At 32.1% G+C, this 27,771-nt stretch overlaps 2 protein-coding genes across 3 annotated transcripts; one reads left to right on the forward strand and one right to left on the reverse strand.

Annotated features, from left to right (window-relative positions):
* The first annotated feature begins 8,645 nt into the window (after positions 1-8,645).
* On the forward strand, positions 8,646-10,336 carry LOC120067733. The gene is made up of 2 exons (XM_039019295.1): positions 8,646-9,044; positions 9,126-10,336. The coding sequence occupies exon 2, from the start codon at positions 9,186-9,188 to the stop codon at positions 10,095-10,097; it is 912 nt and encodes a 303-aa protein (XP_038875223.1). The 5' UTR covers positions 8,646-9,044; positions 9,126-9,185; the 3' UTR covers positions 10,098-10,336.
* A 594-nt stretch (positions 10,337-10,930) lies between these two features.
* LOC120092699 (GDSL esterase/lipase At4g01130) lies at positions 10,931-18,006 on the reverse strand. Of its 2 annotated transcripts, none has more exons than XM_039050851.1 (5): positions 17,577-18,006; positions 15,009-15,233; positions 14,585-14,742; positions 13,791-14,061; positions 10,931-11,314 (listed from the first exon to the last, which is right to left on the reverse strand). In XM_039050851.1, exons 1-5 carry the CDS (start codon positions 17,830-17,832, stop codon positions 11,043-11,045), a joined length of 1,182 nt encoding a protein of 393 aa, XP_038906779.1. In that variant the 5' UTR covers positions 17,833-18,006; the 3' UTR covers positions 10,931-11,042. The 2 variants fall into 2 exon arrangements, with proteins under 2 accessions (XP_038906779.1, XP_038906780.1); XM_039050852.1 differs by having other exon boundaries at positions 10,931-11,311; positions 17,577-18,004.
* Between the last annotated feature and the right edge of the window lie 9,765 nt (positions 18,007-27,771).

Raw genomic sequence — 27,771 nt, forward strand, 5'->3', positions numbered from 1 at the left:
ATTTCAACTAATGTTACAGGTCGAATGTTGAGAACTCGACAAACAAAGAAAAAAACTTGGAAACAATATGTAAATTATGGTTGTCGAGGGTTGAAGTTTCGATATACATAAGTTGAAACTTCAACCCTCGACAAGAAAAAGGAAATCTCGCTAGTTTTACATAAGTCGAAACTTCAACCCTCGACAAGGAAAAGGAAATCTCTTGAAAGGACCTTTAATATTAATATTGTTGTTTTCAAAACTTATTAGAGAAATATTGTTGTTTTGAACTTATTAGAAAAATATTGTTGTTTTGGGAGTTCGAGGCTATAAGTCGAGGGTTGAGGATTCGACTAATGTACAGGTCGAATGTTGAGAACTCGACAAACAAAGAAAAACTTGGAAACAATATGTAAATTAGGGTTGTCGAGGGTTGAAGTTTCGACATACATAAGTTGAAACTTCAACCCTCGACAAGAAAAAGGAAATCTCGCTAGTTTTACATAAGTCGAAACTTCAACCCTCGACAAGAAAAGGAAATCTCTTGAAAGGACCTTTAATATTAATATTGTTGTTTTCAAAACTTATTAGAGAAATATTGTTGTTTTGAAACTTATTAGAAAATATTGTTGTTTTGGGAGTTCGAGGCTATAAGTCGAGGGTTGAGGATTCGACTATGTACAGGTCGAATGTTGAGAACTCGACAACAAAAGAAAAACTTGGAAACAATATGTAAATTAGGGTTGTCGAGGGTTGAAGTTTCGACATTCATAAGTTGAAACTTCAACCCTCGACAAGAAAAAGAATCTCGCTAGTTTTACAATAAGTGTCGAAACTTCAACACTCGACAAGGAAGATAAGTGGGTGAAGCAGATTGTAAGAGAGAGCGAGATTGTAGGAGAGAGCGAGATTGAAAGCGAGATTTGGAGGAAGAGCGAGATTGTAGGAATGGACAATCGTCCACAGCTCTATGGAATGTATGGCGTTTCTTCCTATCAATTCTCGTTCTCTCTCTACAATCTCGCTTCTCAATCTCGCTCTCTCCTTACAATCTCGCTCTCTTCTTTACAATCTGCTTCACCCCAACTTATCTTCCTTGTCGAGTGTTGAAGTTTCGACTTAGTAAATTCATATTTTTACTTTTCATATATAAATATTATGAAGAGAAAGTAAGTATGTAATTTTCAAGAAAATATATATATTTGAGAATTTACTATTTAAAAATTTATTAGTAATGTTTGCATATAGGCTAATAATCAGATATCCATATATTTCTTCAAATATATATGTCCATATGTGATTGATTGTTCTTTAATTGTTTGGTTTTCCCTTTACATCATAAAATTGTTCTATTCAGTCAATAAACGACACCAACTAACCCTAAATACTTATATATATTATGATGGAAACCTATTAATTATTCAGCCTCAATTATTTGTAAAGAAATTATTTTCAATGATAAAAATGTTAAAAATATTTAACAACAATAATAAAATATTACAGTTTAACTCTAATAAACTACAATAGATCATGATAGACTACTATCGCGATTTATCGCAAATAAATAGTGAAATTTTGTTATATTTGTAAATATTTTGATTTATTTTTCTATATTTGAAAATAGCTCTTATCTTTATCTACCCAATAATCCCATTTCAAAATATAATAAACATAATTTAAAAAAAAAAAAACTACCTCGAGATATTTTATATATATGGTTTGATTTTCTTTTTATTTGTAGAATATATACATAGTTGAATTTTCCCTTGATACAAATCTAGTATAATTTAAATAAAATATTATAAAGATAATAGCTAAAATATAATTATTGATCTCATAAAAATTAGAAAACAAGTCATGTTAATTATCAATTCCAATTATTAGGATCAATCAATGTTCTGTTTAAAAAAAAAACAACCAATCAACATTCAACCTTTTTATTTACTATATAAATTAATGATTAATCATTAAGAAAAGAATACATCTTACTTACTTCTATGTTTTATTTGGTCCCTCAATTGTGCATAAAAACCTGCTTTAATTTTAAATATTGGTTTTATTTAAAAAAAATGTTTAAATATTGGTTTTTGGTCATCATTTCATCATAATCTAAGGCTATTTTGAAACTTAGATATATAACTATTACCCTTGGTTTCAAATATTCTCTCACATAAATGTCTATGCTAGGTTATTTATTTAAGCAACTTGTATAAAAAGAGATTAATAAATAAATAAACAAAAAGTGATGCCTTTCAAAATTCAAAGACCAAAAAGTTGGGAAAATAATAACTATCGTCAAATTTTAAAACTAAACTAGGATTTAACCTTAAATGATCGGTTAAAATTTTGTATTATATATTTATCAGAGGCTTTTGGAGATTGAAAATATTGAGAAAGCTAGGATAATGTGACTAATATTTTGTTAACTTTAGTTGATATATCCTTAATTTGGAGAGTTCCTCTTAAAAAAAAAATAGAGGGATTCGACATCAATAATTTTTTTATATCTTTTATATATGTTCTTAATATCAAAATAAATATGTATGTTTGTGATAAGACTGTATAACTTAAATTGATGGGTTATTTTCAAATATAGGAAAATAATCTTATTTACAAATTAGCAAAATGTCACTATCACAAAATTGATAGAGATGTATAAGTATCATAACTTATATATGTATATTCGTATCTAATTTTCATTTAGATGTGAGTGTCTATTACTATCTCTCGTTGATAGACAATCAAATTTTTTTATATTTGAAAATATTTTGAGAAATTTTATTATTTAAAGTAATTGTCCTAATTTAAAATTTAAAAAAATTAAGAGAGAATTTAAACAATTTAATTATTAATTTAAATTATTTTTTGTTTTTTATTTATAGGAAGGAGGAAGAGAGAGAGGGAAAAAATAAAAAAAAAAAAAATAAAAGAAGTGCCGGCTGATGTAGGAATTGGACGCACGCAACGAGATCGGATTTGGGCGATTTCCACCTAAACAAAATATCTCCATTTTCTCCGTCAAACTCAAATTTATTTCTTTAAATAATTTGGTCTAAAACATTCTTCTTCTTCTTATTATTATTATTAGGTTAAAATATAAAAAATGCCTATGAACTTTATTTTTTTTTATAAAATATGATCTTGAAGTTTCAATAGTTTCAAAATTACCCTTAAATTTTAAAAGAAAAAAAGTTTAAAAGATATCTTTGTCGTTAGTTTTGGATAGAGACTGTAAAAGTTTTGTTTCAAAATACCCCTAAACTTTCAAAACCTTTCAAAAATACTCTTAACTTAATAAAAGTTCAAAAATATCTCCACCATTAGTATTTTAACAAAAATCGTTAATTCTTCGTGACAAAAATGATTTTAAAAATTAAAAAATATATATATGAAAAAGGAAAATTCTTATAAATAGAAAAATCCAAAAAATATTTACATTCTATAGCAAAAGTTCCAAAAGTGCTTTGTACTTTTGGAACTTTTTGCTATAAAGTGTAAATATTTTTAAATATTTTTTTTATATTTAAAAAGACCCCTATTAAAAATGCTCCTACGGATCAATTTGTTCGAAATTTTTTTAGTTCGAAAAGAACTAATTTTAAAATAAATTATATACATATTCTCATTTTTTTTCATATAACTACTACCATATTTCTTTCAATTTTTCAATTCATAACTTATACCAATTTTCTCAACAATCAAAATAAAAACCAAAATTTTAAGTTAAAACATAAAATTTCACAAAATTTCACATAATTTCAAAATCAAAATATCCTCTTGAAACATACCAAAACGATAAATAGTCAAATAAAAAAAGTATCAGCTTATATCATGTTGGTTCTTAGAATTTAATATTTATTGTTCTCAGATAGGTTGTCGAGCAAAAGAAGCCGTCGGGATATTTCGGATGCAATTCTGGCTTAAATGGAGCAATTAGCAAGCAACGAGAGGCAAAACGATGAAATTGAACAAAGGGAGGCACGACGTTGCACAAGTGCCAGGACACTTGTACCCTGCGACATTTATAGAGACAGTCTGCTAGGCAAGTGTTACAATTCTGTCCTGTGACACCACATCACTCTTCATTTGATACGTATGCATGAAGAGACACTCCTTCTAATTTGCTTTCCAAGGCGCTTTATGAGGGGACCTTCAGCGTCGTAGTGTTTTGGAATGTTTTGGTTGTTGAGAAAATTGGTGTAAGCTAAGAATTAGAAAATTAAGAGAAATATGAGAGTACATATACGCAAGATAAATAGTCCAATACTTTTTTATTTATCGTTTTGGTATGTTTCAAGAGGGGAAAATTAAAAGGATATTGTCCTTTTAGAAACTATTTAGGAAAATATTGTTGTTTTCAAACTATTTGTAAAAATATTGTTTTTTTTTTTTAAAATAAGTCGAAGGTTGAAAATTCGACCTAGATGGGTCGAATTTTGAACCCTCGACCTTCCCCTTTCGCTTTACATTTGCACATCGAACTTTGAACCCTCGACCTTGCCCTAACATTATTATTGAGTTTGTTTAATTATCATTCCGGAGACCTTCCTCATAATTATTTGATGTGGAGAAAACGAAAGACCTTCCTCATTTCGGAGACCTTCCTCATAACACTCATAATTATTTGATGTGTTAAAAATAATTTTGTATTGGGAGAGAACAAAAGAGGGAAGAGTAAGAGCTAGAGTGAGATTGTGAGAGAGAGCGAGATTGTGAGAGAGAGCGAGATTTTGAGAGAGAACGAGAGTTTGAGAGAGCGAGATTTTGAGAGCGAAAGCGAGATCGAGATTTTGAGTGAGAGCAAGAGCGAGATTTTGAGCGAGAGCGAGATATCCGTACAAATTTCCCATTTTTTTTCTTTTTTTAATTATTACACATTCCACCTTCTTCTTTCTTTCTTCCTTTCTTTTTTTTTTTTTTAAAAAAAAATTTCATTTTATAAAAACAATTTCTAAAAATATTTTTTTATTATTTATAATTTTTTTAAAAAAAGAAAAAAAAAACTCCTTCAAAATCTTGGTACCAAATGTACAAAAGGAATCCAAGATCATTATTGTAAAATCTTTTAAACTATTGACCTCACTACTGTGATTAAAATTTCTATTCTTTATATCAATAATACAGTCTTATTTATAGACTTGCATGTGAAGGTTTTGAGTGTTGATTTGATTTATTATGTCCCAAATTATTATCTAAAATATGTAAATTTGAATATTGAAGTTTTTTTTACCTAACTTTTAGATTTAGACTATCTGATTTATTATTTATGTCAATGATATTTAAAAGCTTCTATATCAAAATAATTACTATTCATAATATATAAAATAATAAATTAAAAAAAATAATATCTCATAAAAATAAAAAAAATGTAAATTAAATATCTCATTTATATAAAAATAATTACAAAAATCAATGTGTTCACAAGGCGGACGTCGTCGATTTCGAGCTGGTTGTTGTCGTCGACTTCGAACTTGAGGTTGCTCGAGTTCTTCTTGATGTTGCTCTGATACCTCTGCAGGCACTTCATAATATAAATATTCATTATGCTCTCCACGACCCGACCATGTCCATGCACGTATGAAGATGAAGGACCAACCTCTGAGTCATAATGTCATGAACCAAATGCTGCATCATCACCATCAGACTAACATAATCAATTTGACTCTGCGTCTGCATCATAGGGGGCAACTCTTCCACATTATGTGCAACCTCATCAAACTCATCCTCTTCCCAAACAGGTTCTCTACGTCTAGGAGCTAGTGGAGGAACAATAGGTATATCGTACATATAATGAATTTCCTCCATATAGCTTTGATTGTCACTACATATAGCAATAACCTCGTTCGAATCATTCCAAACCTCACGGAGTCTACGGTTGTTCGTTCTTTGTGAGTTATAAAATAATTAAACAATATTTAAAATAAATTTAAATTAAAAATAATTAGATAATATTCATTTACCAGATGATCCATAGCTGCTCCCGGACGAGTGACGTAGCGCCTTGTGATATTATTATACCAATGAATATATTCTGGAGTGACATCTATGTCAAACTGTTCAAGAGAAACCCCCACTGCAATAAACCTTGCACGATAGTGCCATCGCACTACCAAATGTGCAACTTTTTCGGACCAATCTCCAGTCCTTAGGTCAATATCATGCAGTACGGTTCAGTATTACAAGGCGATGGGACATTCTGCTGAAAACCGAATTGTCTCATCACCCTATCAGAAAGATGCCACTCACCAATGTGAAAAACATATGAGAGGACTCATCGTCTCATATGTTTTGACCATTCGTACAAAAATTAGGCAAAGTATGCATAATAATTTTTTACGGCTCCCAAATAACCTGAAACACAAAATATTATATTAGATAATATTAAAGACAAATACAATAAAAATGTGTATAAAATAATCAATTAGATTTAGTGTAATGTACCTGTTTAAGTTGAAGCAGATCAAACATGTATCTATACTGGCTGACTACATGTGTGGTTGTCCTAGTCACACAAAATTTGTCTCTCCACCTAGATTTTTAAATTGATAATTTGGAATTTAAATTAATTAGATCAGTGATATAAAAATTAAATTGAATTAAAAAACATACCCAGAACCATAGGCTCGTCCAACTAACTGAGCGTCATTAACATGTTGTAGCTATGAAGCCATTATTGGAAATTGCTCCCAAGCCATAGTTGCAAAAGTATGAGAGGCCCAGCTATCTCTCGAACCTCAGGTCTTGTTGCTTTGCATAGTTGTCTATACAACCATGCAAGCATGCTCCACCCTACGAATACTGCCCCGCATCATGGAGGTTAGCTAACAGTGGCAGGAACATCAAGTGAACAAATGACTTGATTTATTTGAAAACAGACTTCCACCCATCATTTGTAGTATATATGCTCGCACATGTCTTATGACGGTTTCCTCGTCTGCATCATCTGTGAGCTCATGAAATTGTGTTCCTAACCATATTAAACTTAACCTCGATCCTTTAATCTTGTTGGCAGGTGGGGTTGCACCGAGGTACAGTTGACAATCTTTTAATCAGTCATCATATATCACTCCGGTGACCGACTCACCGTCAACAAGTAACCCCAACAACACTTCTATGTCTTGTAGAGTGATAGTGCACTCTCCAACAGACATATGGAATGTATGCATCTTGGGCCTCCATCTCTCGACCAAGACTGTGATAAGATGCCAATCCAACTGAATAAATCTAATCTGGCAACCCATAGAATCCAGATGTGCGTAGTAGTGGTATATTCGAGGGTGGAGCAGGATAGTGCATTGGAGAATTGCCTCTCCGCCTGCAAGATATTTCTCCAGTAGTACGATCTGCCATACAACAGATGATCGATGAATGGACTGGTCATACAAAACATCGGGATCAACAGGTCCTGGGTTTAAAGCCATGATCTGAAAAAAAAATTATTTCTCAATTAAAAAAAAATATTTTTTTGCATATTAAAGAATAATGTACAACTTAATTAAAATAATAATGTACAACTTTATAATAAAAAAAAATTGAATATACAATAAATTTATTTACTTTCCATAGAAATATATATATATATATATATATTTTTACTTCCCATCGTTATGTCCTTAACTAACCTGCCATTTAACTACTAAAGCAATATTCAATGTTCATCATTTATTCTCTGGTTCATTTATGTTGTGAAATATCAAAAATATAGAAAACAATTTTAATGAAGGACTAACTTTTTCCTTTTTCCTTTTATTCTTGTTATAATTATTAATAATGATTTTTTTTGAGAAATAATAATTAAAATATTTATTACCTATACCAATTAAGCATAATTCAATATTAAAAACACAACTAACTTCTTTACGTATATATTTGCAAAGGTATTGAATTATATACATATATGTATTGGTGTAATTGTTTTAAATGGTAAAATTGTTAAAAATATTTTCAAATATAGCAAAATGTCACTATTTTTTAGTAATAGACAATGATAAATATTGATAGACATTGACATTTTGCTATATTTAAAAATAAGTTGGTTCATTTTCCTATATCTAAAAATCGCCATATATATTGTGGAGGGAGATTTGAATCACTCATCTCTTGACATGACCTTCCTACTTAGGAGGTGGAAGGTTCGATTTTTCATGTCTGCACGATTGTAATAATAATAATAAAAAAAAAAAAATTAAAGGATCTCTCATCTTTTAATCGAAAACAAGCCAATATTTCTACATTATATTATGATTTGATTATGACATAGGTTAACTGATTATGACATATATATGTACTTTAGACCATACACTTCTAAATCCTCCACCCAACATGTTGTTGAACTAGAAAAAATCGCTATACTCTTTAACTAGTAGAAATACTTAAACCATACACTTTCGAATCCTTCAATCAACATATTTTGAAATAGTCAAAATCATTTTTAAAATTACTATGAAACATGCTTTTAATAATTCAAAACTAATTTTGATAACATGAAAACTGCAATTAAAAGCATAATATTAAATATTGAATTAATTTTGACTTTTAAATTGGAAAAAAGTAATTTAAATAATTTTAAAATCAGTTGTAAACATACCCTTAATGAAATTATTTTATAACAGCCATTCAATATATGTTCGAGATGGATTAAACGAGTATAAAATCGTCAGCCACATTGTAAGCGAAGGGCATGGGCATAACCTATGAAATGGCCCTCCTCTCTCTTTTGCCACAACCAACCCCAGCTTACTAGGAATCAAAATACAATTGTAAGAAAGAGAGAGAGGAAGAGAGAGTACCATAAAAACAACTCAAAAGGCAAAGTTCATCTTTCCAATGGGTGCCAGGCTAACATGGCTTCTTCTCATTAATCATAATCATAGAATATATATATGCAATCAACAAGCCAGAGAAACCTTCTCAAATCCCGTTAATGCCAATTCTTAAAAATCATTACTCTTCTGAATCATTCTTCTCCCTTCACTCCCCTCTCCAATTTAACACACCCGCCACCGTCCACGGCGGCTCACGACGGCCATACTCCGATCGGCGACAAAGCTTCAATCCCAATTGAGGTGATTTTTGCATTCGATTCTTCAAACTACCCATTTGGATTTCTCAATCACACCCGTCATCAATTTTGGCCTTAAAATCAGAAATTCTGGCTTGCTTTTCAAGAAACAGCTTATTTGATTCATGGGTTTTGCTTCTCGCTAATGGAGCTAAGGAGAAACTGGTACGATTCTAACATCTGGGTGGTGTTTTTTTGTTTATTGATGTTGATTTCTTGCTCTGTTTCGTTTGAAGATGCTGATTCTTTTGGTGGGTTTGTTCATAAATATGCCAATAACTCTTTGTCAAAGCCTAGAACAGGGATTGTATATAACATCTCTTTGCCTTCAAATTATTCTGGGATTCAAGTTTCTTATATTAGATTGAGGAGTGGTAATTTTTGGGTTAGAGGAGCAAATTTGAGCTGGATTTCTATTCCTCCAAGAGTTACTTCTGTTCCATATGTAAAGAGAATAGCCATAATTTTTGAGAATTTAGGGAATTGGTCTTCAACTTTCTATAAAGTACCTGGTTATACTCTTGTTGCTCCTGTGATTGGATTCACTGTTTACGATTCTTCTACCAATTCAAGTACATTGAGCAATCAAAAGCTTCATTTGGTCATCTTGGGAAGAAACCCCATTTTGGTGATGTTTCCTAAAGTAAAATTGAGAGAAAATGATGGGAAGAAGCCACAATGTGTGAAGTTTGGAGCTAATGGAACTTTTGAATTGAAGAACATGACAGGACCAAGCTTGTGTTCTGCAAGTGATTATGGTCATTTCTCTCTTGTTATTCCAACTCCTTCAATGGAAAAGGAGGAGGAGAAGAAGAAGAAAGGTATGTTGTGGGTATGGTGGGTCGTTGGATTTGGGGGTGGTTTGGTTGCTTTAGCTTTGATGGGTTTAGTTTTAATGACAGTTTTGAGGTTAGTGAGGAAGAAAAACATCATGCATATGGAGAGGGAATCTGAAAGAGGAGTGAGTTTTGATACTGTTTGGATTGGTAAGAGTAGAATGCCTTCTGCTTCAATGGTAAGAACACAACCAGCTCTTGAAAATAGTTATGCTCCTTAATTTTTTTTCTTTGGGTGGGAGAGTTTTGTCTTTGTACTTCTGTTCTAATGTTTACAGTTCTAGATGTGTTCGTTCATAGCTTCACATCATTTCAATAAAATCATTCATACTAGTGTTTCATTTGCTAAACTATACCTATTCGTTTTACTTTTTGTTCTTTATATCGCTACGATGTAATCAAATGAATTGAATTTCATTCAAATCGAATGACGAACGGTTTCTTAGCTCTTTCTTTTTTATTAGAGAATCTGTTTGGTTGAAGTTTACCAGAGTGGATATAATTTAAAAGTTTGGTAGAACACAACACAACAGGTTAAGTTGAAATTAATTAAGGCAGTGGCAGAAAGAATCATCCAAACATAAGAAAATGTTAGCTTCCAACTATGGATATGAGTGAATAAACAAACTTTCACATGGGAATACATTATTATTAAGACAAACCAAATATTAGCTTTTGGAGCCTACTTATTTTTGCAGCCAATGCATGAAGGGAATTTTTCCATTTTTAGTATATGATGAGAGAAACACGAAAGAGAAGAGCACGAGAAAGAACGTTTAAATGTAATAGAAATCTTATTGGCTAAACTATATAACGTGTGTCCGAAGTATTCAACTAGTTTCAATTTCAAAAGATTTCATTTTGACCTGTCGACTTTAAAATTATCTGAAAGTTCATTTCTCCACCGCTCCTCGTCATAAAATAAAAAAGAATGCAAGTGACTATCATTTTTCTTCACTCTCCCTCCCTCTTACTATAAGAAAACTAAACATATTAAGATTTAAAGAATATTAAATAATAATTACTTAAAATGAAACATTCGAAAGGGGTATGATTGAAACCAACGTTACGCTTCAGAGGCAATTTATATAATATAGTTAATCTTATTCCGAGATCAACAAGAACAGGGAAGTCTTTGTTCACATTGAACAGTTTTATCGATTTGATCAATCTAAAGGTCGGAGATCACAGAGATTTTGAAAGGAAAAGGGAGGGTGAGAATAAGAACCATTGAGAATTGCTAAAGTAACAAGTTTGTTTGCAGCTTCAGTGGCATGAATTCCATCCCAACTTACATAGTTATATGGATCAGAGCAAGCTGTTGCTGTTAAGATTTTGTTGTTTATGTTCTTACTATTTCCACAGAAAAGTGTTGGGTCAAAATTATAGGGACCTCCACCATGGCCACAACAAGCTTTGGTACCATATTTAAGACCTGCTGGCCATCAAATCAAAGCAAAGCCCTTTATATCAAACATACAAGCAAATGAATAGGTATATTAGTGCGTGTTTTACATGTATTTTAAAGCGCGCTTACGATAGATTAAGTGCATTTCTGGAAGTGAATTAAGATTGTTAAGTTCACTTTTGATAAGTTCAAAATCACCTCGAAACATGTTTTTGATAACTCAATATTAATGTAATTTTCATATCATTAAAATTGGTTTCAAATGATTACAATTATGTTTCAGAGCGATTTTAAAATGACAATAGTGATTTTAACCAGTTTTGAATCTCTCATGTATGTCTTAAAACTTTTATCTATCTTTTTAATTTTTTTTTTTTAAATTTTAAATGAGCAGTAAACTTTTATTATTTTATTTTTTATTTTTTATTTTTTTTATGATCATGAGTCGTTTGAGAAATTATAAAATTGGAGGAAGTATTTAAGTAATTTTCTTTCAAAAAGAGGCTTAAATGATAAGTATTTCACTTAAATATGCTTTTTTTTTTTTGTTTTCTAAAAACACCTTGGAATGACTTAAAAGTGCTTTTTAATATATGACCAACTTTTCTATTAGCACCTTTTCAATTTAGTGCAATCAAAGATTAAAATATTCGTTGATATCTCGACATATCCTTCGAAAATATTTATCAATATATTTATAAATTATAGGATTTGACATTAATATTGAGAATTAATAGATTATCTCTAATATCTTACAATTTACATAGATATCCATAAAATAAAAAATAATATATAATTCTCAATATGATTCTAAAAAATTAATAACAAATTATTATTAATCTAAATAATTTTGAAAAATTTTATGGTTTACAAAAATATGTGTCGGTGTTAATATTTAATTGATATATCATATGTGAAATTGAAATATTCACATCGAATTTTAATCTTTGAATACAACCTAACAATTTTATTACTAAAAACACTATTCAAAAGATAGAACCTAATGCATAATTAAAATCATTTTAAAAAAAAGTGCTAAACCTTAAAAAAAAAAAAAGTGAAACCAAAAGATATGCCAAAACTTTATATATATATACACACACACCTAATCAAGAGTTGTTCTACTTGAAACCCAATAATTTAAATTAATTGAAGAGTTCAAACCAACCTAACCATATTAATACTTGGAATGGATTAGGTTTATAGATTATTTATTTTAAATTTAGAGGCTGAAAATGATAATATATCTCTATTTGGTTCCTTTCAATTTCAAGACCTACCTTCATTTTCTCAAAAAAAAAAAAAAAAAAAAAAGAAGAAGAAGAAGACCTACCTTCTAATAAATCAAATCCAGGAAATAAATCAATGTCATTACTTTATAATTATTTTTAAATATAATTTTCTTGGAAGATGTTTGAAGTTTTGAACTTCACATGTTTAGTAAATGTCTTGATTTATATAGTTTGAATTTATATAATATATTTCAAAATTTAAAATGAGATGGGTTATATAATCCTGGATTTTGTGTATACCCTATGGTTAATTTGTGGGTAACTTTGTAAAAGTAATTATTTAGCTTGGGAGGAATATTTTTTTAATAACAAATTATACATTACTTTGAGATTACCAAACTCAACACTAAGATAATTAAAGTCTCATTTGATAACAGTCTCGTTCTTAATTTTCTGTTTTTGAACATTATATTTATTTCTTTCTATTTTATTTCGTATGGTTTTTATTTCTCTTAGATAAAAATTTGAATTTTAGTTAAATTTTAAAAATAAAAATAAGTTTTTAAAAACTTATATGATTTATAATTTTTCAAAATATGCATAGATTTTAAAACCACTCTTAAAATGTAAGTAATAAAACAAAGATCAAATTTATGCTTAGAAGTATTAAAAAACGTATCCAATGAATTATTAAACATAGCCTAAATAAAATCATTCTAAAAGCAAGTTTGGTTTCACTACTTTAAACTACACAAACCTAACATACAAGCCTAGCAACTTTTAAAGTTAGAGTAAAAAAGAAAAAAAAAAAATCTAATACTCGTTTAATAACTATTTAGTCTTTTTAAATTTAAAATTTGAAATCTTTAATTTTCTATTTTTGAAATTTTTATTCCCTTTTTTTCCTCCATAATTTCTTACTAATTGTCTAAACAAATTTTTAAAAACTATATATATATATGGTAAGGGTTGTTTTTAAATATGGAAAATTGAACCAAAATATTTATAAAATATAGCAAAATATTAGAACTATCAATGATAGATGCTAATAGACACATAGACACAGATAGAAGTCTATCAGTGTCTATCATTGATAGTTCTAAAATTTTGATATACCTTATAAATATTTTTAACAGTTTTACCATTTGAAATAATTTTCCTTTAAAAAACATAGCTTGAATTATGAAATCCTTCCTACTTGGACCGAAAAGAGTTAGATTTTTCAAAACCGCGCCCACAATTCTACTTTGCCCTAAAAAATCCATGATACGTACCATGAGAGTTGGGATGTTGGAAGAGTTGGAGCAAAACAGAGTGAGTATCGAAATAAAGGAGTGAAGCTTTAGGGAGAGCCCTTCTTGCTTGTTCCAGCTCTTTCTTAAGCATCACATTGTAGTCTGATACAGCTTTGTTGTAAGAAATAAAGCAGCCATATTGGTCGATGTCTGAGCTTCTGTGTGGAAGCTCAACCAAAAGGGCAGGGTAACACCCCACCGGAGCCATATTCATCACTACAAATGTTCTTCCTCCCAACTTGTATACCTCCTAAATTACAAAACTGACAAACTTAAGTATTAATTGTTTTTATTCATTTCATAATACCATCGATTGGTAATTTAACATGATATTAGAACTGTTACAAAATCAACAATTAAAGAACACAAAAAGGAACGTAGAGGTAGAGAAGATCGACACACAGATATACGTGATTCACTAATAGTGTGTTAGTTACGTCCACGAGTAGAGGGAGAACAGTATTATTAGAGAGAATTTTTTTAGAAAATTACATTAAAACAACACCTCTAGGGTTAGAGAGTTTATATAGCGCACTACTCTAAACCCTAGGGTCATAATTGTTAATAACTACAAATAAATAAATATGCTGAATACAAATTTTGAATAGGTTTCTGAATTTTGAATAGGAAAGTCTAAATTAGACTTTCCTAAATTACTTTTCTATTATTTCAAATTTAGTTAATCTTTAAAAATTTGGTTTAAAATCTAAAGAATTGATAATAAATTACCAGCATAATTTTCATAAGTGCATGAGAAAAAAAAGGATACTGACCTTGATGGTATCAACAATTTGGGAAACAACTTGAGGAAGATACTGCTTAACCCCTTCTATTCCAATAGCTTTTAAGTTGGAGGTGAAATCATTTTGACCAATGTAAAATGTATACAAAGCTTTTCCAAAGATGTTGGGTGGAGGAAGTTGAGTCCATCCTTAAATGAGCAACACAAACATTATCATATGTATATATTAGGATATAATAATAATAAAACTATAGATTTCATTAATTCTTTCAAAACGAAGTTTGTTTTTCAGTTTTAGAAAAATTAAAAAAAAAAAAAAAAAGCTTCTCTCTTTAAATTCACGATTTAATAGACATAACCATCAACCAAAGTTGAGGAACTAATTAATAACTTAACAAAGTATATATTAGAATGAGAAGAAATTAATAAAAGAGAAAAAAAGAAATGATGATTACCTTTTGGATGAGAAGAAGAAGAATGGTATTCATCGACTCTAAACTTGAATTCCTTCATTTGATTGAGCTGAATGGCCAAAGAAAAGGGGCTAATTCCAGTGACAAATAAGGAAGTGTTTGGCAACAACACTGTTGAAGCTAATGTTGCGAAGTTTGCTCCATGTTTGAAATCTGAACCTATTGATTTCAGATATGGGCTTATAAATGGAAGTCCAAGTGACTTAGCTGCACCCAAAGTTAACGACTCAAATATGTTAGGAGTTGAAGAAATTTATTTTAATTGGAAAAAACATGTGTTATGAAATCGACAAATAAATAAAGCGAGAAAACATAAACAATAAATATTAATATAGAAATTTACGTGCTTCACTAACAATATTGTGTTAGCTACATTTACGGGTAAAAGGAGAGATCAGATTGCAAAGATGCAATAGGGTTAAGGGTTTATATTTAACTACTGTTCATGAGATTGTGTTTATGTAGATTTGATGCAAATGTGATTCGATCTCTAGTATTTGATCCTTTAATTTTCTCTCACCTAAATGCGTAAACTTGATTTAAGAAAGCGAAACACGTGATGTTCTTTAAGTTAAAGTCTTGGAAGAATATTTGTATATGAGTGTTTAGTTTTAGGAGTTAGGGAGTCTTCTAATTGTTGATGTGGAGTGAAAATTTTTTGAACCCTCAAATGAAATAGAACTCTTTTATTCGTAGAATTTTCAAGTGTACTTTATGGATTTGGGCTTAGTTGGTTCATGAATCTAACCTTGAACCCAACTATTTGGATCTTGGGCCTTAGTTGATATTTGAGCCCGATTAAACATATTTTTGGTTCAACGGTCATAATATAAAGATATTAATATTAAATTAGGTAAAATTATTTTATTTGATCCAACGGTCACAATATAAAGATATGACATTATCGAAATTTGCCAATTTATTTCTTTAATTTTAATTTTGGACACATGTCAATTTTTAATTAGTCCCAAATTTGATAATTTGTAATTTCGTCATTTATTTGACAAATGACATGACAATCTATGATTGATCCAAAATTTCTGATTTAACAATGACAACTCTAAACTCTAGGTCCAAAATCATAAGTAACGCATAGAAAAAAAATACAAATTAAGTTTGGGGGCATTGGTCATTCAAAGTACCAGATAACAAACTCATAGCATTTCAACATGCTATAATAACAATAACAAATAAAAACTATACGTACAATTCAAATATATAAAGTATGTTAAACTATAAATATATTATCGAATTTTTAAAGAGATATTTTATTAAGAGGCACTTTTATAAAACTTTGAAATCACATTTTTGAAAAGGTTAAAGTTAATTAAATAGCCACAAATCTAAAAATTTGAGGATATGATTATATATATATATAGAACTACAAAAAGTGAGATCATATGGAGATTTATATAGTATATATGGCAGTTGACAAGAAATATAATTCTTTTTTTCTAAAAAATATAAGTATGGTATTTCCATATTTCCATCATAAATACATTACGATTAGCATGATTGAATAATTTTCATTATCTGTTTGTATAACTTATGGTATATGAGAGAGAGAGAGATGAAAAATGTGAAAAGGGCAGTGAAGTAGGACCAGATAAGGTCTCAAAAGTTCCTCATTGGCCATTTCAATTTGTTGGTCAAATTGGTGCAATTCCTTTTTAGCTCATATATACTTTATGTGGAAGGATGTGCTTGGAAATATGTTCAAAAGCATCTTCAAGGAAAAATAAAAAACACTACTATTTTTTTTTCTGTAATAGAAAAAAGAAAAAATATAAATTAAACAAATGTCAAAATTATCATTTTTAGTGTCTGTAATTTGCAAATATGATCTCTAAAAACCTTCATAGCAAGCATATAGCATCAATATAAAGGCATTTTAAGAGAACAAGTTTTTATTTGAAAATTTTATCAACATTTGATAAGTGAGTGAGAGTTTTTTTAACCTCTAGAGTTGGTTGAAAAATATGCTTTATATTCAATATTCATGTTTAAAAAAAAGTGCACAAATCTTCTTATTTTTGACCTTTCGTGTTTATTGGTTTCTCTACTATATTCTCTCTCATTTGCAATAGATCCCAATAGATACTATCTGTGGTTAAACCCTAAAATTTTGTAGAGGACGGTGATATTTTACTATTATTTATAGATATTTTCAACAATTTTGTCATTTAAAATAATTTCTTTAATAATAATAATAAATGAATGAAGGAATGTTTCACTTGTTAAATAAATGTCTAACAAATATTCAAATGCAAAATCAAATCTAGTCTTGATCTAATTAAATAACTAATAGAAAATTAACTAAATAAGAAAGGTAAATTTTGAGGAATATATAGAAGTTAGTAAGAATTGTAGAACTGATCACCTGGTCTGAAATTATTTATAATAAAAGGTTCGCATAACATACCTCTTTTAAAAACTATCTAAATTCACTTAGCTATATGTGGATTTGAGTATATAGTTTTGATCAAATAACTTATAAATCTACCAAATTTCATTAGGAAAATGGGAAAATGGAAGAAGATTATATATTACCTAAGAAATCGAGAATAAGCCTTCCGTCGGTGGCGCGGCCGGTGGGTTTCTTGAAGAAGGTCATGCCGTTAGGTCCATGCTGCGCCGGAAACACCGCCCAGAACCCGCCGGTGTCGGAATTGGAGTCTCCGAAGTTGAAGATGGCTTTGAATTCGCATTTCGAATGGGCCGCCGCCGCCGCCGACGCGACGGCTAGTAAAACAAGGACAAAAATCTTGAGGAATGGAGGTGAAGATTGCAGCAAAAGGAGAGTCATGGTTTGGGTGTAGCAGTAAAATATAATATGGAGAAGAATTTGCGGAGCGGAGGGGACTGTGATTGGAGAAATTTGGGTCTCAATCGCTAATGGCTTTAATCTTTGGACTCGTGTGTTTAAGGCCGAGGGTCCATCTTTTCGGTCATCTAAAACTCTGGTTTAATGTGATGGAGTAATAATTTAAGGGAAATTGTAATGGGTGATAAAATAGATTATTTGGATTTTTTTTTTTTTTAATTTTACAAATACAGCAAAATACTTCCATTCTGATTTTAATTTCTCTGGTATTCCCGTTTTACCCTTTTTAATAAATCTAAAGTGGGATCCCTATTTTTTCTGATGTATCATTGATTAATGTGGTATACTTCATTATCAATGATATATCAGTTAATAAACATTCAAGTGTACCGGTAGTATATCTAAATATTAACATTCAATTGATAACTTCTTTTTAAGTAAAATATGTGTGTTCTATTTTATAAGTATAATATTTCAAATGTATCCGTTGTATATTAGATATAAAATATGAGTGTAGGAGCGCAACAAAAAACTGAAAAATCAAAAAAACCAAACCAATCCAAATCGATCCAATGGTTTGGTTTGATTTTTTTGTATAGAATTGGACATCTTGATTTATATTTAGAGAAAACCAAAAAGTAGTGGTTCAGATCGGTTTTTTATTAGAAAACTATCAAAACCAAACCCATCCAATGGTAAATATATACCCTTAAAAATAAACTATCTTTTAGTATTTTAATTATCATGGTGTATGTATATTTGTTATTTGGAAAAAAACCAATTATTATGGAGCCGATATGTTTTTATTTTTTTATTTTTTTATTTAGAAAAATGCCAAGAAATAAAAATGTTAAATTTCAATTTATGAAAAAGAAATAGACCCAATTTTAATTTTAAATTAGCAAAAAGGACCAATTCAAGACAAAGTGGAAATAAAAATAAAAATTGGAAAAAAAAAAGAAGAAAAAGTCAAAAATCGAGAACCAAACCAAGAATAAACCGATCCAAATAAAATCAATCTAATGGTTTTGTTCTTTATTGGACATTGTGGACATTGATCTTTATCTCTTCTTTGTAAAATCAATTGGTTTGGTTCGGTTCTTGGTTGACCTCAAAACCGACAAAAACCGAACTGACTATCACTCTTACATGAGTGTATCAGATAACTCTCCTAAATTTTTTCACTCTCAAAGCATAGCAGAATCCTCGAAGTCATTTTTATTCAAATACACCTATTCTTTTTTAAAAAAGGAAACAAGTCTCTCCATTGATGTAAGATACAAATAGTTCCTCCTCCGATTGTAAGATAAACAAATAGTATATGTAGAGAATTATGTTCATACACGCCATAACTAATTGAAGAATTGCACATCTAGCAACTATAGTAACACATATAATTAGATGCAAAATATTAAGGAACAAACAAACCACAACGCTACTAAAACACCTTTGACTGAGGGACCTCGTTGATAAAAATTTGCAATTAGTAAACAAGAAACATAAAAAATTTCACCATGAAACATGCAAGAATATCAAAGATTAAGTTGTGAAGTAAATATGGTAGCTTAAGTCCTACCGAGTTAAAGCACAGGAAAAGAAAACAATAATTGCATTCACATTATAACATCGAATTAATGGTCGTAAAGAGATCTTGAAAATGAAAAAAATATGCATATATAATTGTGATATAAACAATGAACAATGAACATCTAACATTAATATCTCAGTAAAGCATAAATTTAAGATATAAAATAATATTATAGAATCTAGAAATGGGTTAAAATTGAAAAAAAGTATTTTACTGATAAAAAAAACATTACATAACAGAGTATGCAACATTCTGATGTGGTCAACATACCAAACATTTTGATCTAGAAGTTATTTACAAATACCAAACCATTTTGATCTGGACAGGATACTAAATCTGGTAAATGATAACATAATCTATGAAAGAAACACATTTAGAGATAAATCTACACTGCTTGTGGATAAACCAAAATTTAACTATAAATGATACCCCAAAGAAGCAGTAATGCGTACAACACTTAAAATCTACAAAGTTATTTTTTTTCTTTTTTTTTTTTTTATAATTATTTTATAATTATTTTAATTTTTAATTTATGCATCAAAAGAAGTATACTTATTCAATAGAGTTCGCAAAGCTACTATTGGGTTAACCACTCTTCACTAGGCCCACATATTCAAGATCAACACCGGAATGATGAAGAAAAAGGCTAAGAAATATTTTACCAAATCCTCGATGATCGATACTCGACGCTCGATATCTTCCTACTCGATGCTCGATGAGAAATCTCTTCTTTGTCTGACAAGCCTCGATGACAACTGAACTGATACTCGATCTTACTCGATGATTCTTGATCAATACTCGGTACAACTCGAAGGTGAAAACGATCAACTTAAAGCTACTTGATAGCGAGAATCGATGCACGATTCAACTCGATACTCTACTATTCGATACGATTTGAAACGAAGCTATATTGCGTGCGATTTACAGAGAGATTGAAGACGAATGAACAATAAAGATAAAGGCAAGAAGATGAAACACAGAGGTTTACGTGGTTCGACAAGATTGCCTATATCTACAGGAAGATTCAAGTTCTTTACTATTTGAAGATTACGAACAACTTTTGTTGTTTACAGAAAACTAGGAAATTATGATAACTCTCTTTGTTTTTGTTTTACTGATCAAGGGTATTTATAAAGCATACCAGCTGGCCGTTACATCACAAAGTTAGTTATAAACAAATAAAAGCTGAGGAATTTGAGTCACAGCTTCTTCAAATTCTCCATCTTGACTCTAATGCCTTGCAATCTTCTGATCTTCCTGATTCTGATTGTTCTATCTATCCTGTGTCTGGAAGCTCGAAACCAACCTGTTCTAGACACTTAACCAATTTAAGCTTTGAAATAGGTTTTGTTAACATGTTAGCTACATTGTCTGAAGTATGAACCTTTAGAATTTCTATCTCCACTATCTCAATTTTATCTCTAACGAAATGATACTTGATATCAATGTGCTTTGTTCTAGTGTGGTATTGTGGATTTCGGGACAAATTTGATTGTCAAATTAGAGTTTCACCACTGTTTGTTCTATTCCAAAGTCTATTAGCAATCCCTTAAGTCACAAAGCCACTTTGATTGCTTATGTTAAAACTATATATTCAGCTTCTGTTGTAGATAAGGCTGTAACGCTAGAATATGTCTCTTACTTACAGTTGCGAACAAATATGAATATGGATGAATGAACGACAAGCTCATGTTTCCATAAACTTGATGACGTAATGATAGAAATGGAATGTGGATGCTGTGTTATGCATTACTATTTCTAAATATGCGTTGTTAACTATATGCTTGTAGTATGCCATGGAGTAATGTGTTGTCACAAGTTTCCTTGCACTGAAACCAAGTATAATTCCAACGTAAGTTTCTCGGAGTAATCCGAGGTCGAACACAGAGATTGTTTTCATTAATGTGTTACATTCATGATATATGTGACCAGTTTTTATAATTAATAAAGATTGTGTGTTTGTACAGGAAAGCAAATTGCGGTAAAGTAAAACTGTGCAGATAAACTAAAGTTGCGTTAATAAAATAAATTGCGATGAAAATAAACCTAAGCTAATGTGATACAAGATACAAGATACATGATATACATGATGCTGAGTTCGAGACTGACTGTGAAGTTTATACAAAGGATCGTGGTATACGATGGCAAGTCTTTATGGATGAATCAAAAGGAGAAAGAATAATTAGTATAAATGTCACAAGTTTGTTAATTGCATTAAAGATGTAACTAAGGTTCTGCTTTCCTTTGGCGTACACCTCTCGGTGATCGGCCGCATTCCTATATATCTATGGTGAAACAGGGATGAACATGATGAACGCAAGGTTGCTTCCATCTTTGGAAGTACTTCTCGCTTTAGTTAATGCATTCTTCCAACCCTCTCTCGATAGGCGGAATAACATCTTCACTTCTGCTCTCACAGGTAAAGATGTCGTTTAGCATGCCTTAGCTAAACATAATTATTTCCTTAACCCAATTAATTTACTTGCTTAATTCTTGCTAATTACCCATGGGATTAAGAAAACGTCATGGAGAAAATGAATTATGGGTGAACGGAAATCGACAGAGAAATGATAATGGAAATGATCATAACATTCAATACTAAGATTAAGCATCTGATACATGGTGTGAATGATAGACATTAAGAAGGTGAGTACAAATGATGATAAAGAGAAAGAAACAAATATAGAAGAGTCTCAACGTCTTGACACAGATCTGGACGGTGGTTTTGCTTGCTGGCGTGTGGAATGGATGAAGAGAAGAGCTTCCCTCTCAGGCTTGCTCATCTGGTAGAAGTGACCTTCGTATAGAGCTTCGACGGCGGGGATCAGAAGGATTCTTTGCCCGGAGACTCACCTCTCGGCTTTGTCTTAATTCTTCCCGGATTTACTCTGATTAGTCGCTCAACCAGTCTCTCTCTCAGATCAGTATATACACTTTTCTATGTATTCAAGCACCTTGTATATCCTTTCAATGGAATTGCCGGAGCTATTTATAGGCTCAGCTTTGATTCTCTGCCTTGTGGTCCCCACTTTATTGTTAAGGCAGTTCCGGAAATGGTGGAGTGAATATTCCTTCTGTTACACAATCAATCCCGTCAGAAATGCACAACGGTCAGCTGTACATGCGTCAGAATCCTCCACAATTGCGTTACTCTTCACATCTTCGATCGTTTACCCGCATGTGGTGTTGTTTTTGATTACCACATGCGGTTGAGATTGCATTGATCGCTTAGCTCTTGATCGATTGTCGCATGCGCCGTCATTGCGTTGATCGTCTATTCATTTCTGAATAATGGGCGCAATGCGACGGAGATGCGTTGTTCAGTTTATCTTGAGCCATGAATGCATGCGGTGACTTGATTTCCTGTAAAACAGACTTGAAATATTCTTTTCTACCATCACAATGATGTCAGTGGGCGTATTGACGACAATTTATAATTCTCGCATTTCTTAGTTAATTTCTATAAAATTGACGCAACTTTCCTTTCTTTTGGACGCAATATCTTAATAAAACAATATAAATAACTTGTATTTCTGCAAGTTATCAAAGGCTACTATAGGCTATAGTATTGCTTTCTAGCTGATTAGATTAGGAAAAAAAAAGAATAGGTAGCTTGTTAAGGACCTCTTTTTGTCCAAATCATCAGCATAGTCAACATCCACATATCCATAAAGTTCTAATTTTGGTTAGGCTGACCTTTGATAGATTAATCTTGAGGTTTTAGACCAAACCAAGTACCTTAGGATCCATTTAGTAGCCTCCCAACGTCTCTTACCAGGATTAGACATATATCTACTAGCTAAGCAAGCTGAATATGAGAGATCAGGTCTGGTAGAAATCAATAAATATATTAATCTTTGATAACTGGCAGAAATGCCAGTTGTTATAAGCCTTTTATTTAGAATTATGAGGGTTAATAAGTAGAAAATACTTAGAATTTACGAAAAATTGAGTTTTACGTCGATTAGCACCTAAATCCTCACTGACTCCAATATTATGCGTTACTTCGTGCCAAAGTGTCTATTTTTGTAGCTATCGCAGGAATCAAACGCATATATTGGAAATAAGCAATCGCAGACAAACACATGCGCTAAAGCTAGGCGACCGCAAAGACAAATGTATGCACTGAAAACCGAGCTATCGCATAAACGAATGCATGCGGTGATCGCATGCGTCCATCGCATGAAAGTTACAGTGATCGAATGCATCCATCGCATGGAAGTTGCAGTGATCAAGCGAATTCGGTGATCACTTGGAGATTGCGGCCATGGAGTGACAACCATATTAGAAGGGCGATCGCAAGATGGGTAGAATGCGTTGATACTTCAGCTGAATCAAGCTCGGACGCATACCTTGGGAGCTGTCTCTTATACACATCTAGATGTGTATAAGAGACAGGAATCAAGCTCGGACGCATACCTTGGGAGTATCAACAAGATAAGACGATGTGACATTACCCATACCACAACAAAGCCAACAGTGAGACATAATGCAATCATGATAGCTGTCGACATTTAAACTCTATAAATAGCCCCTTGGACCTTCATTTCAAAGCATCCGAACTTCTGTCTCAAGGCAGAGGTTTGCGATCACATATGAGAGCATGGGCGAGATTTTCAGTGAGAATTCTACATCTCCACAAACCAGACCGAGTGACGACCAGAGCTTTTACTGGAGATAGAGCTCGAGAGAGACATCTCTACCATTCATCCATGGCATCACTGGCAGCCTTGACGCAAAGTCTTTCATTTCTCCTCTAACCTCCATATTGTATTACATTTTAGCTTAAGATATTAAGACATTTTGTAATCAATGCATATCTTGATTCCTTCAATGCTATTTTCTTCATCATCTTTATTTTCATTTACCTCCATCGTTTATTTATCAAAGCGATTGTATACTTAATCGTGTAGCCTAGAGATAGGACGCATGTAGCAACCCACCGAGAGGTGTCCGTTGTGCGAGTATAGTGAGATAATCCTCTTTGCTTGGTGAAAGGCTATAGCAACGCTTGTTAATGGGTTGTTGCAATGCTTGTCTATAAGTTAAGTAGCTGCGTCTAATTGCCTAAGAAGGTAAGAGATGAAACGTACTAAAGCAAAGTATGCATTATTCCTAGAGATAGGCGCAATCTTATTCTCGACGCAACCATGCACTATAGAGATATATTCATGCGGCTAACCACCGAGAGGTGTGCGATACGTTAGTGTGATGAGCTGGGATTACTCGAGCGATTTAAGATAATAAACATTACTATGCGTTAATAGTTGTTGTATATCAAGTCTTACATTGCTCAATCTGTTTAGTTAGGAGTAGGAGTAGTGTGTAAATCCATTAAACTTCTTCTTTTTACTTTTATTCATCGCCTCAAACTCATTGCTTCACAAGCATTATTGAGTGACAAGTCCCTGTGTTCGACCTCGGATTACCCGAGAAACTTGTGTTTTCGTTATACTTGGCGAGAAGGCAAGAAAACTTGTGATAGGAACGCGTGCTCATTGCATGCTAGATTAACATATATTTCCATTCAAACGCATGACCTCCGACGCATGGGCATAAACGCATAGCTTAAGACACATACAACACACGCAGAATTGTGTTTACATCCCATCAAATTTACATCCAACAGGCTTCCAATTGCTTGACTATAGAGTATGACAACCATCTATTTCTGATGTTCTTGGTCAGAATCTTTAGGGGAGTTAGCTAAGGAAAACTTGAAGTACTGAGTAATAGGTAAGCTTACAAGTTTAGCATCATTCATGTTGAAACTTTTAAGGATATTCTCACTGTAATTGGATTGATTGATGCTTAGAATAGACTTCTCTTTGTTCTTTTGGATCTCAATTCCTAGGACCTTACTTGCTTCTCCCAAGTCCTTTATACAAATTCACTTTTTAAGAATTTTTTAACATGGGTTAGATCTCCTTTGGACCTTCCTGCCAGTAACATATCATCTATATATATGAGTAGGTAAACCTTGTCCTTGTAAGATCCTGTATTTATATAAACACATATGTCAAATTAACTTGTTTTGAATCCAATGCTAGAAATATAGTCATTGAATACCAGCACCTAGATGGTTGTTTTAACCCATATATTGACTTGTTGAGTAAGCAATAAAGATTTTCTTTTCCTTTAACTTCAAATCCTTTAGGTTGCGTCATATAGATTGTCTCCTCTAGATGTCCATGAAGGAAGGTAGTTTTGACATCTAGTTGATACAATTCCAAATTATTTTGAGCAACTAAGGATAGAAGAAGTCTTATAGAAGTTTGTTTGACAACCGGAGAGAAAATCTCTGAATAGTCTATTCCTTCCCTTTGAGCGAACCCCTTTGCAACCATTCTAACTTTATATCTAGGCTTTTGATCGCAGGATACTCCTTCCTTAAGTTTGAAAACCCATTTAGATGCAACTAGTTTTTAACCTTTAGGTAGAGGAACTAAAGACCAAGTGTCATTCACTTTTAGTGAATGCATCTCCTCATTCATAGCTTCTATCCAATCCCTTGCATCAGCACAACTTGTTACTTCCTAAAAGTTTGTTGGTTCTTGATTACTAGAAGTTACAACAACATTTAAAACTAGATTCATATAGTTCATTTCAGTATATCTAGCTAGAGGAGTAATGGTTCTCCTTTGTCCATCCCTAGCTAAGACATACTGGCTTAAATCAGGTTGCTCATTTTTTGTCTCCTCATGTTCCTCTATGTCTTCCTCAATTTCTTCTATGGCCCTAGGTTGGTTAGATTCTAATGCTTGCTTAGTGGGTAACTCCACCTCAATTCCTGTGTTGGATGACTCACTTTCATCCTCAAACTTTTTCTCCTTTTGCATAAACATCTCCTCTTCCCTAAAGGTGATGTCTCTACTCACTATGAACTTCCTCTCAACCAAATGTCACATTTTAAACCCTTTGACAGCCTTTGTAAAGCCTACAAACATGCACTTGACTGTTCTGGCCTTTAACTTTCTCTTATTTTGGTGTACAAACCCTTCTCATCCAAAGACCTTGAGATTATCTAGGTTAGGAGGATGATCAGTCCACTTTTCCTCAGGGGTAAGCAACTTTAAAGATGTGTGAGGACACTTATTCAAGGTATACACTGTGTAAGTTGCAGCTTATGCCCAATAATTTTCACCTAAGATAGCATTAGATAGAAAACACCTAACTCTTACCATTATGGTTCTATTTAACCTCCCAGCAACCCCATTTTGTTGAGGTGTATACCTCATAGTTTTATGGCTAGTTATACCATTCTCACTACAAAATTTGTCAAAATATTCATTGCAAAACTCAAGCCCATTATCGGTTCTAAAGTATTTTAACCCATTAGATGTTTGATTTTCTATCATGGCTTTCCATTCCTTAAACTTCCCAAAAACTTGGTCCTTAGTTTTAAGAAAGTATATCCAGCTCTTCCTAGAAAAGTCATCTATAAAGGTTAGAAAATACCTTGAGCCACTAAGACTTGGTGTAGAAGATGGTCCCCATAGGTCAGAATGGTAATAATCCAATGTTCCTTTGGTGGTATGCTGAGATTTTGTGGAACTTTGTCTGGTTGCTTTACCTAGAATGCAGTGTTCACAAAAGGAAAGGTGCTCACTGATACCTTTGGGTAGTATACTTTGTTTGGACAGTGCTTGCATCCCTTTTTTACTGATATGGGATAGTCTTTGGTGCCACAAGTCAGTCTCTGTTAGGTTTGCTGTTGAAATCGTGTAGGCACTTGTCATCATTTTTACTCCTCTCATAATATAAAGGTCATTGACCTTTTCCCCAATCGATACAACCTTAGAATCCTTAATCACCTCAAGAACTCAGTCCAACTATGTGTGAATACCTCTCGAGCCAAGAGAAGGTGTGTGGTGCCACATCGTTCAAGCCTCGGAATCAGCCCTTAAGGAAGCTATCTTATCTATCTCTACCCCTGCCATCGGGAAGGAGTGAATTCCATCTTGTGTAGTCCGAGTTCCCAAGCTCCCAAATCAGACGAATCCCCAAAATTGTAGGTTTTGAATCGGCGAACTGGCCACTTACATCCCAACAATCAAAGGACCGCCCTCAATGGCAAGTTCCCAACTCACTCAGGACTGAGGTCATGTTACCTATGGTCATCCTAGTGAAGTGAAGTCTCTGTCATGAAACGGGTTTATATAACGAGATGTTAACACTTTGTGGTCAGGTTCTTATACAAACTCTTGGTAATAAGACGCCCCTGCTCGCATGTCCCCAACACGAATGATTAGGATCAAACCACTGTGACAAGTCACAAAAACTTATGACCATTCCACAAAGCGGACCGCGTCTGTCAGCGTTATCAGCGGATA

The sequence above is a fragment of the Benincasa hispida genome, chromosome 12 (assembly GCF_009727055.1).
Source record: "Benincasa hispida cultivar B227 chromosome 12, ASM972705v1, whole genome shotgun sequence".
Classification (NCBI taxonomy): domain Eukaryota; kingdom Viridiplantae; phylum Streptophyta; class Magnoliopsida; order Cucurbitales; family Cucurbitaceae; genus Benincasa; species Benincasa hispida.

Excerpts from the sequence above, each read along its gene's own strand:
- LOC120067733 (XM_039019295.1), top strand. The coding sequence starts at position 9,186 with ATGGAGCTAAGGAGAAACTGGTACGATTCTAACATCTGGGTGGTGTTT.
- LOC120092699 (XM_039050851.1), bottom strand. The coding sequence starts at position 17,832 with ATGACTCTCCTTTTGCTGCAATCTTCACCTCCATTCCTCAAGATTTTT. Across the intron at positions 14,062-14,584 it reads AAATTGTTGATACCATCAAG|GAGGTATACAAGTTGGGAGG; the intron begins GTCAGTATCCTT and ends TTTGTAATTTAG. Across the intron at positions 11,315-13,790 it reads CCAACATCCCAACTCTCATG|CAGGTCTTAAATATGGTACC; the intron begins GTACGTATCATG and ends TTTGATGGCCAG.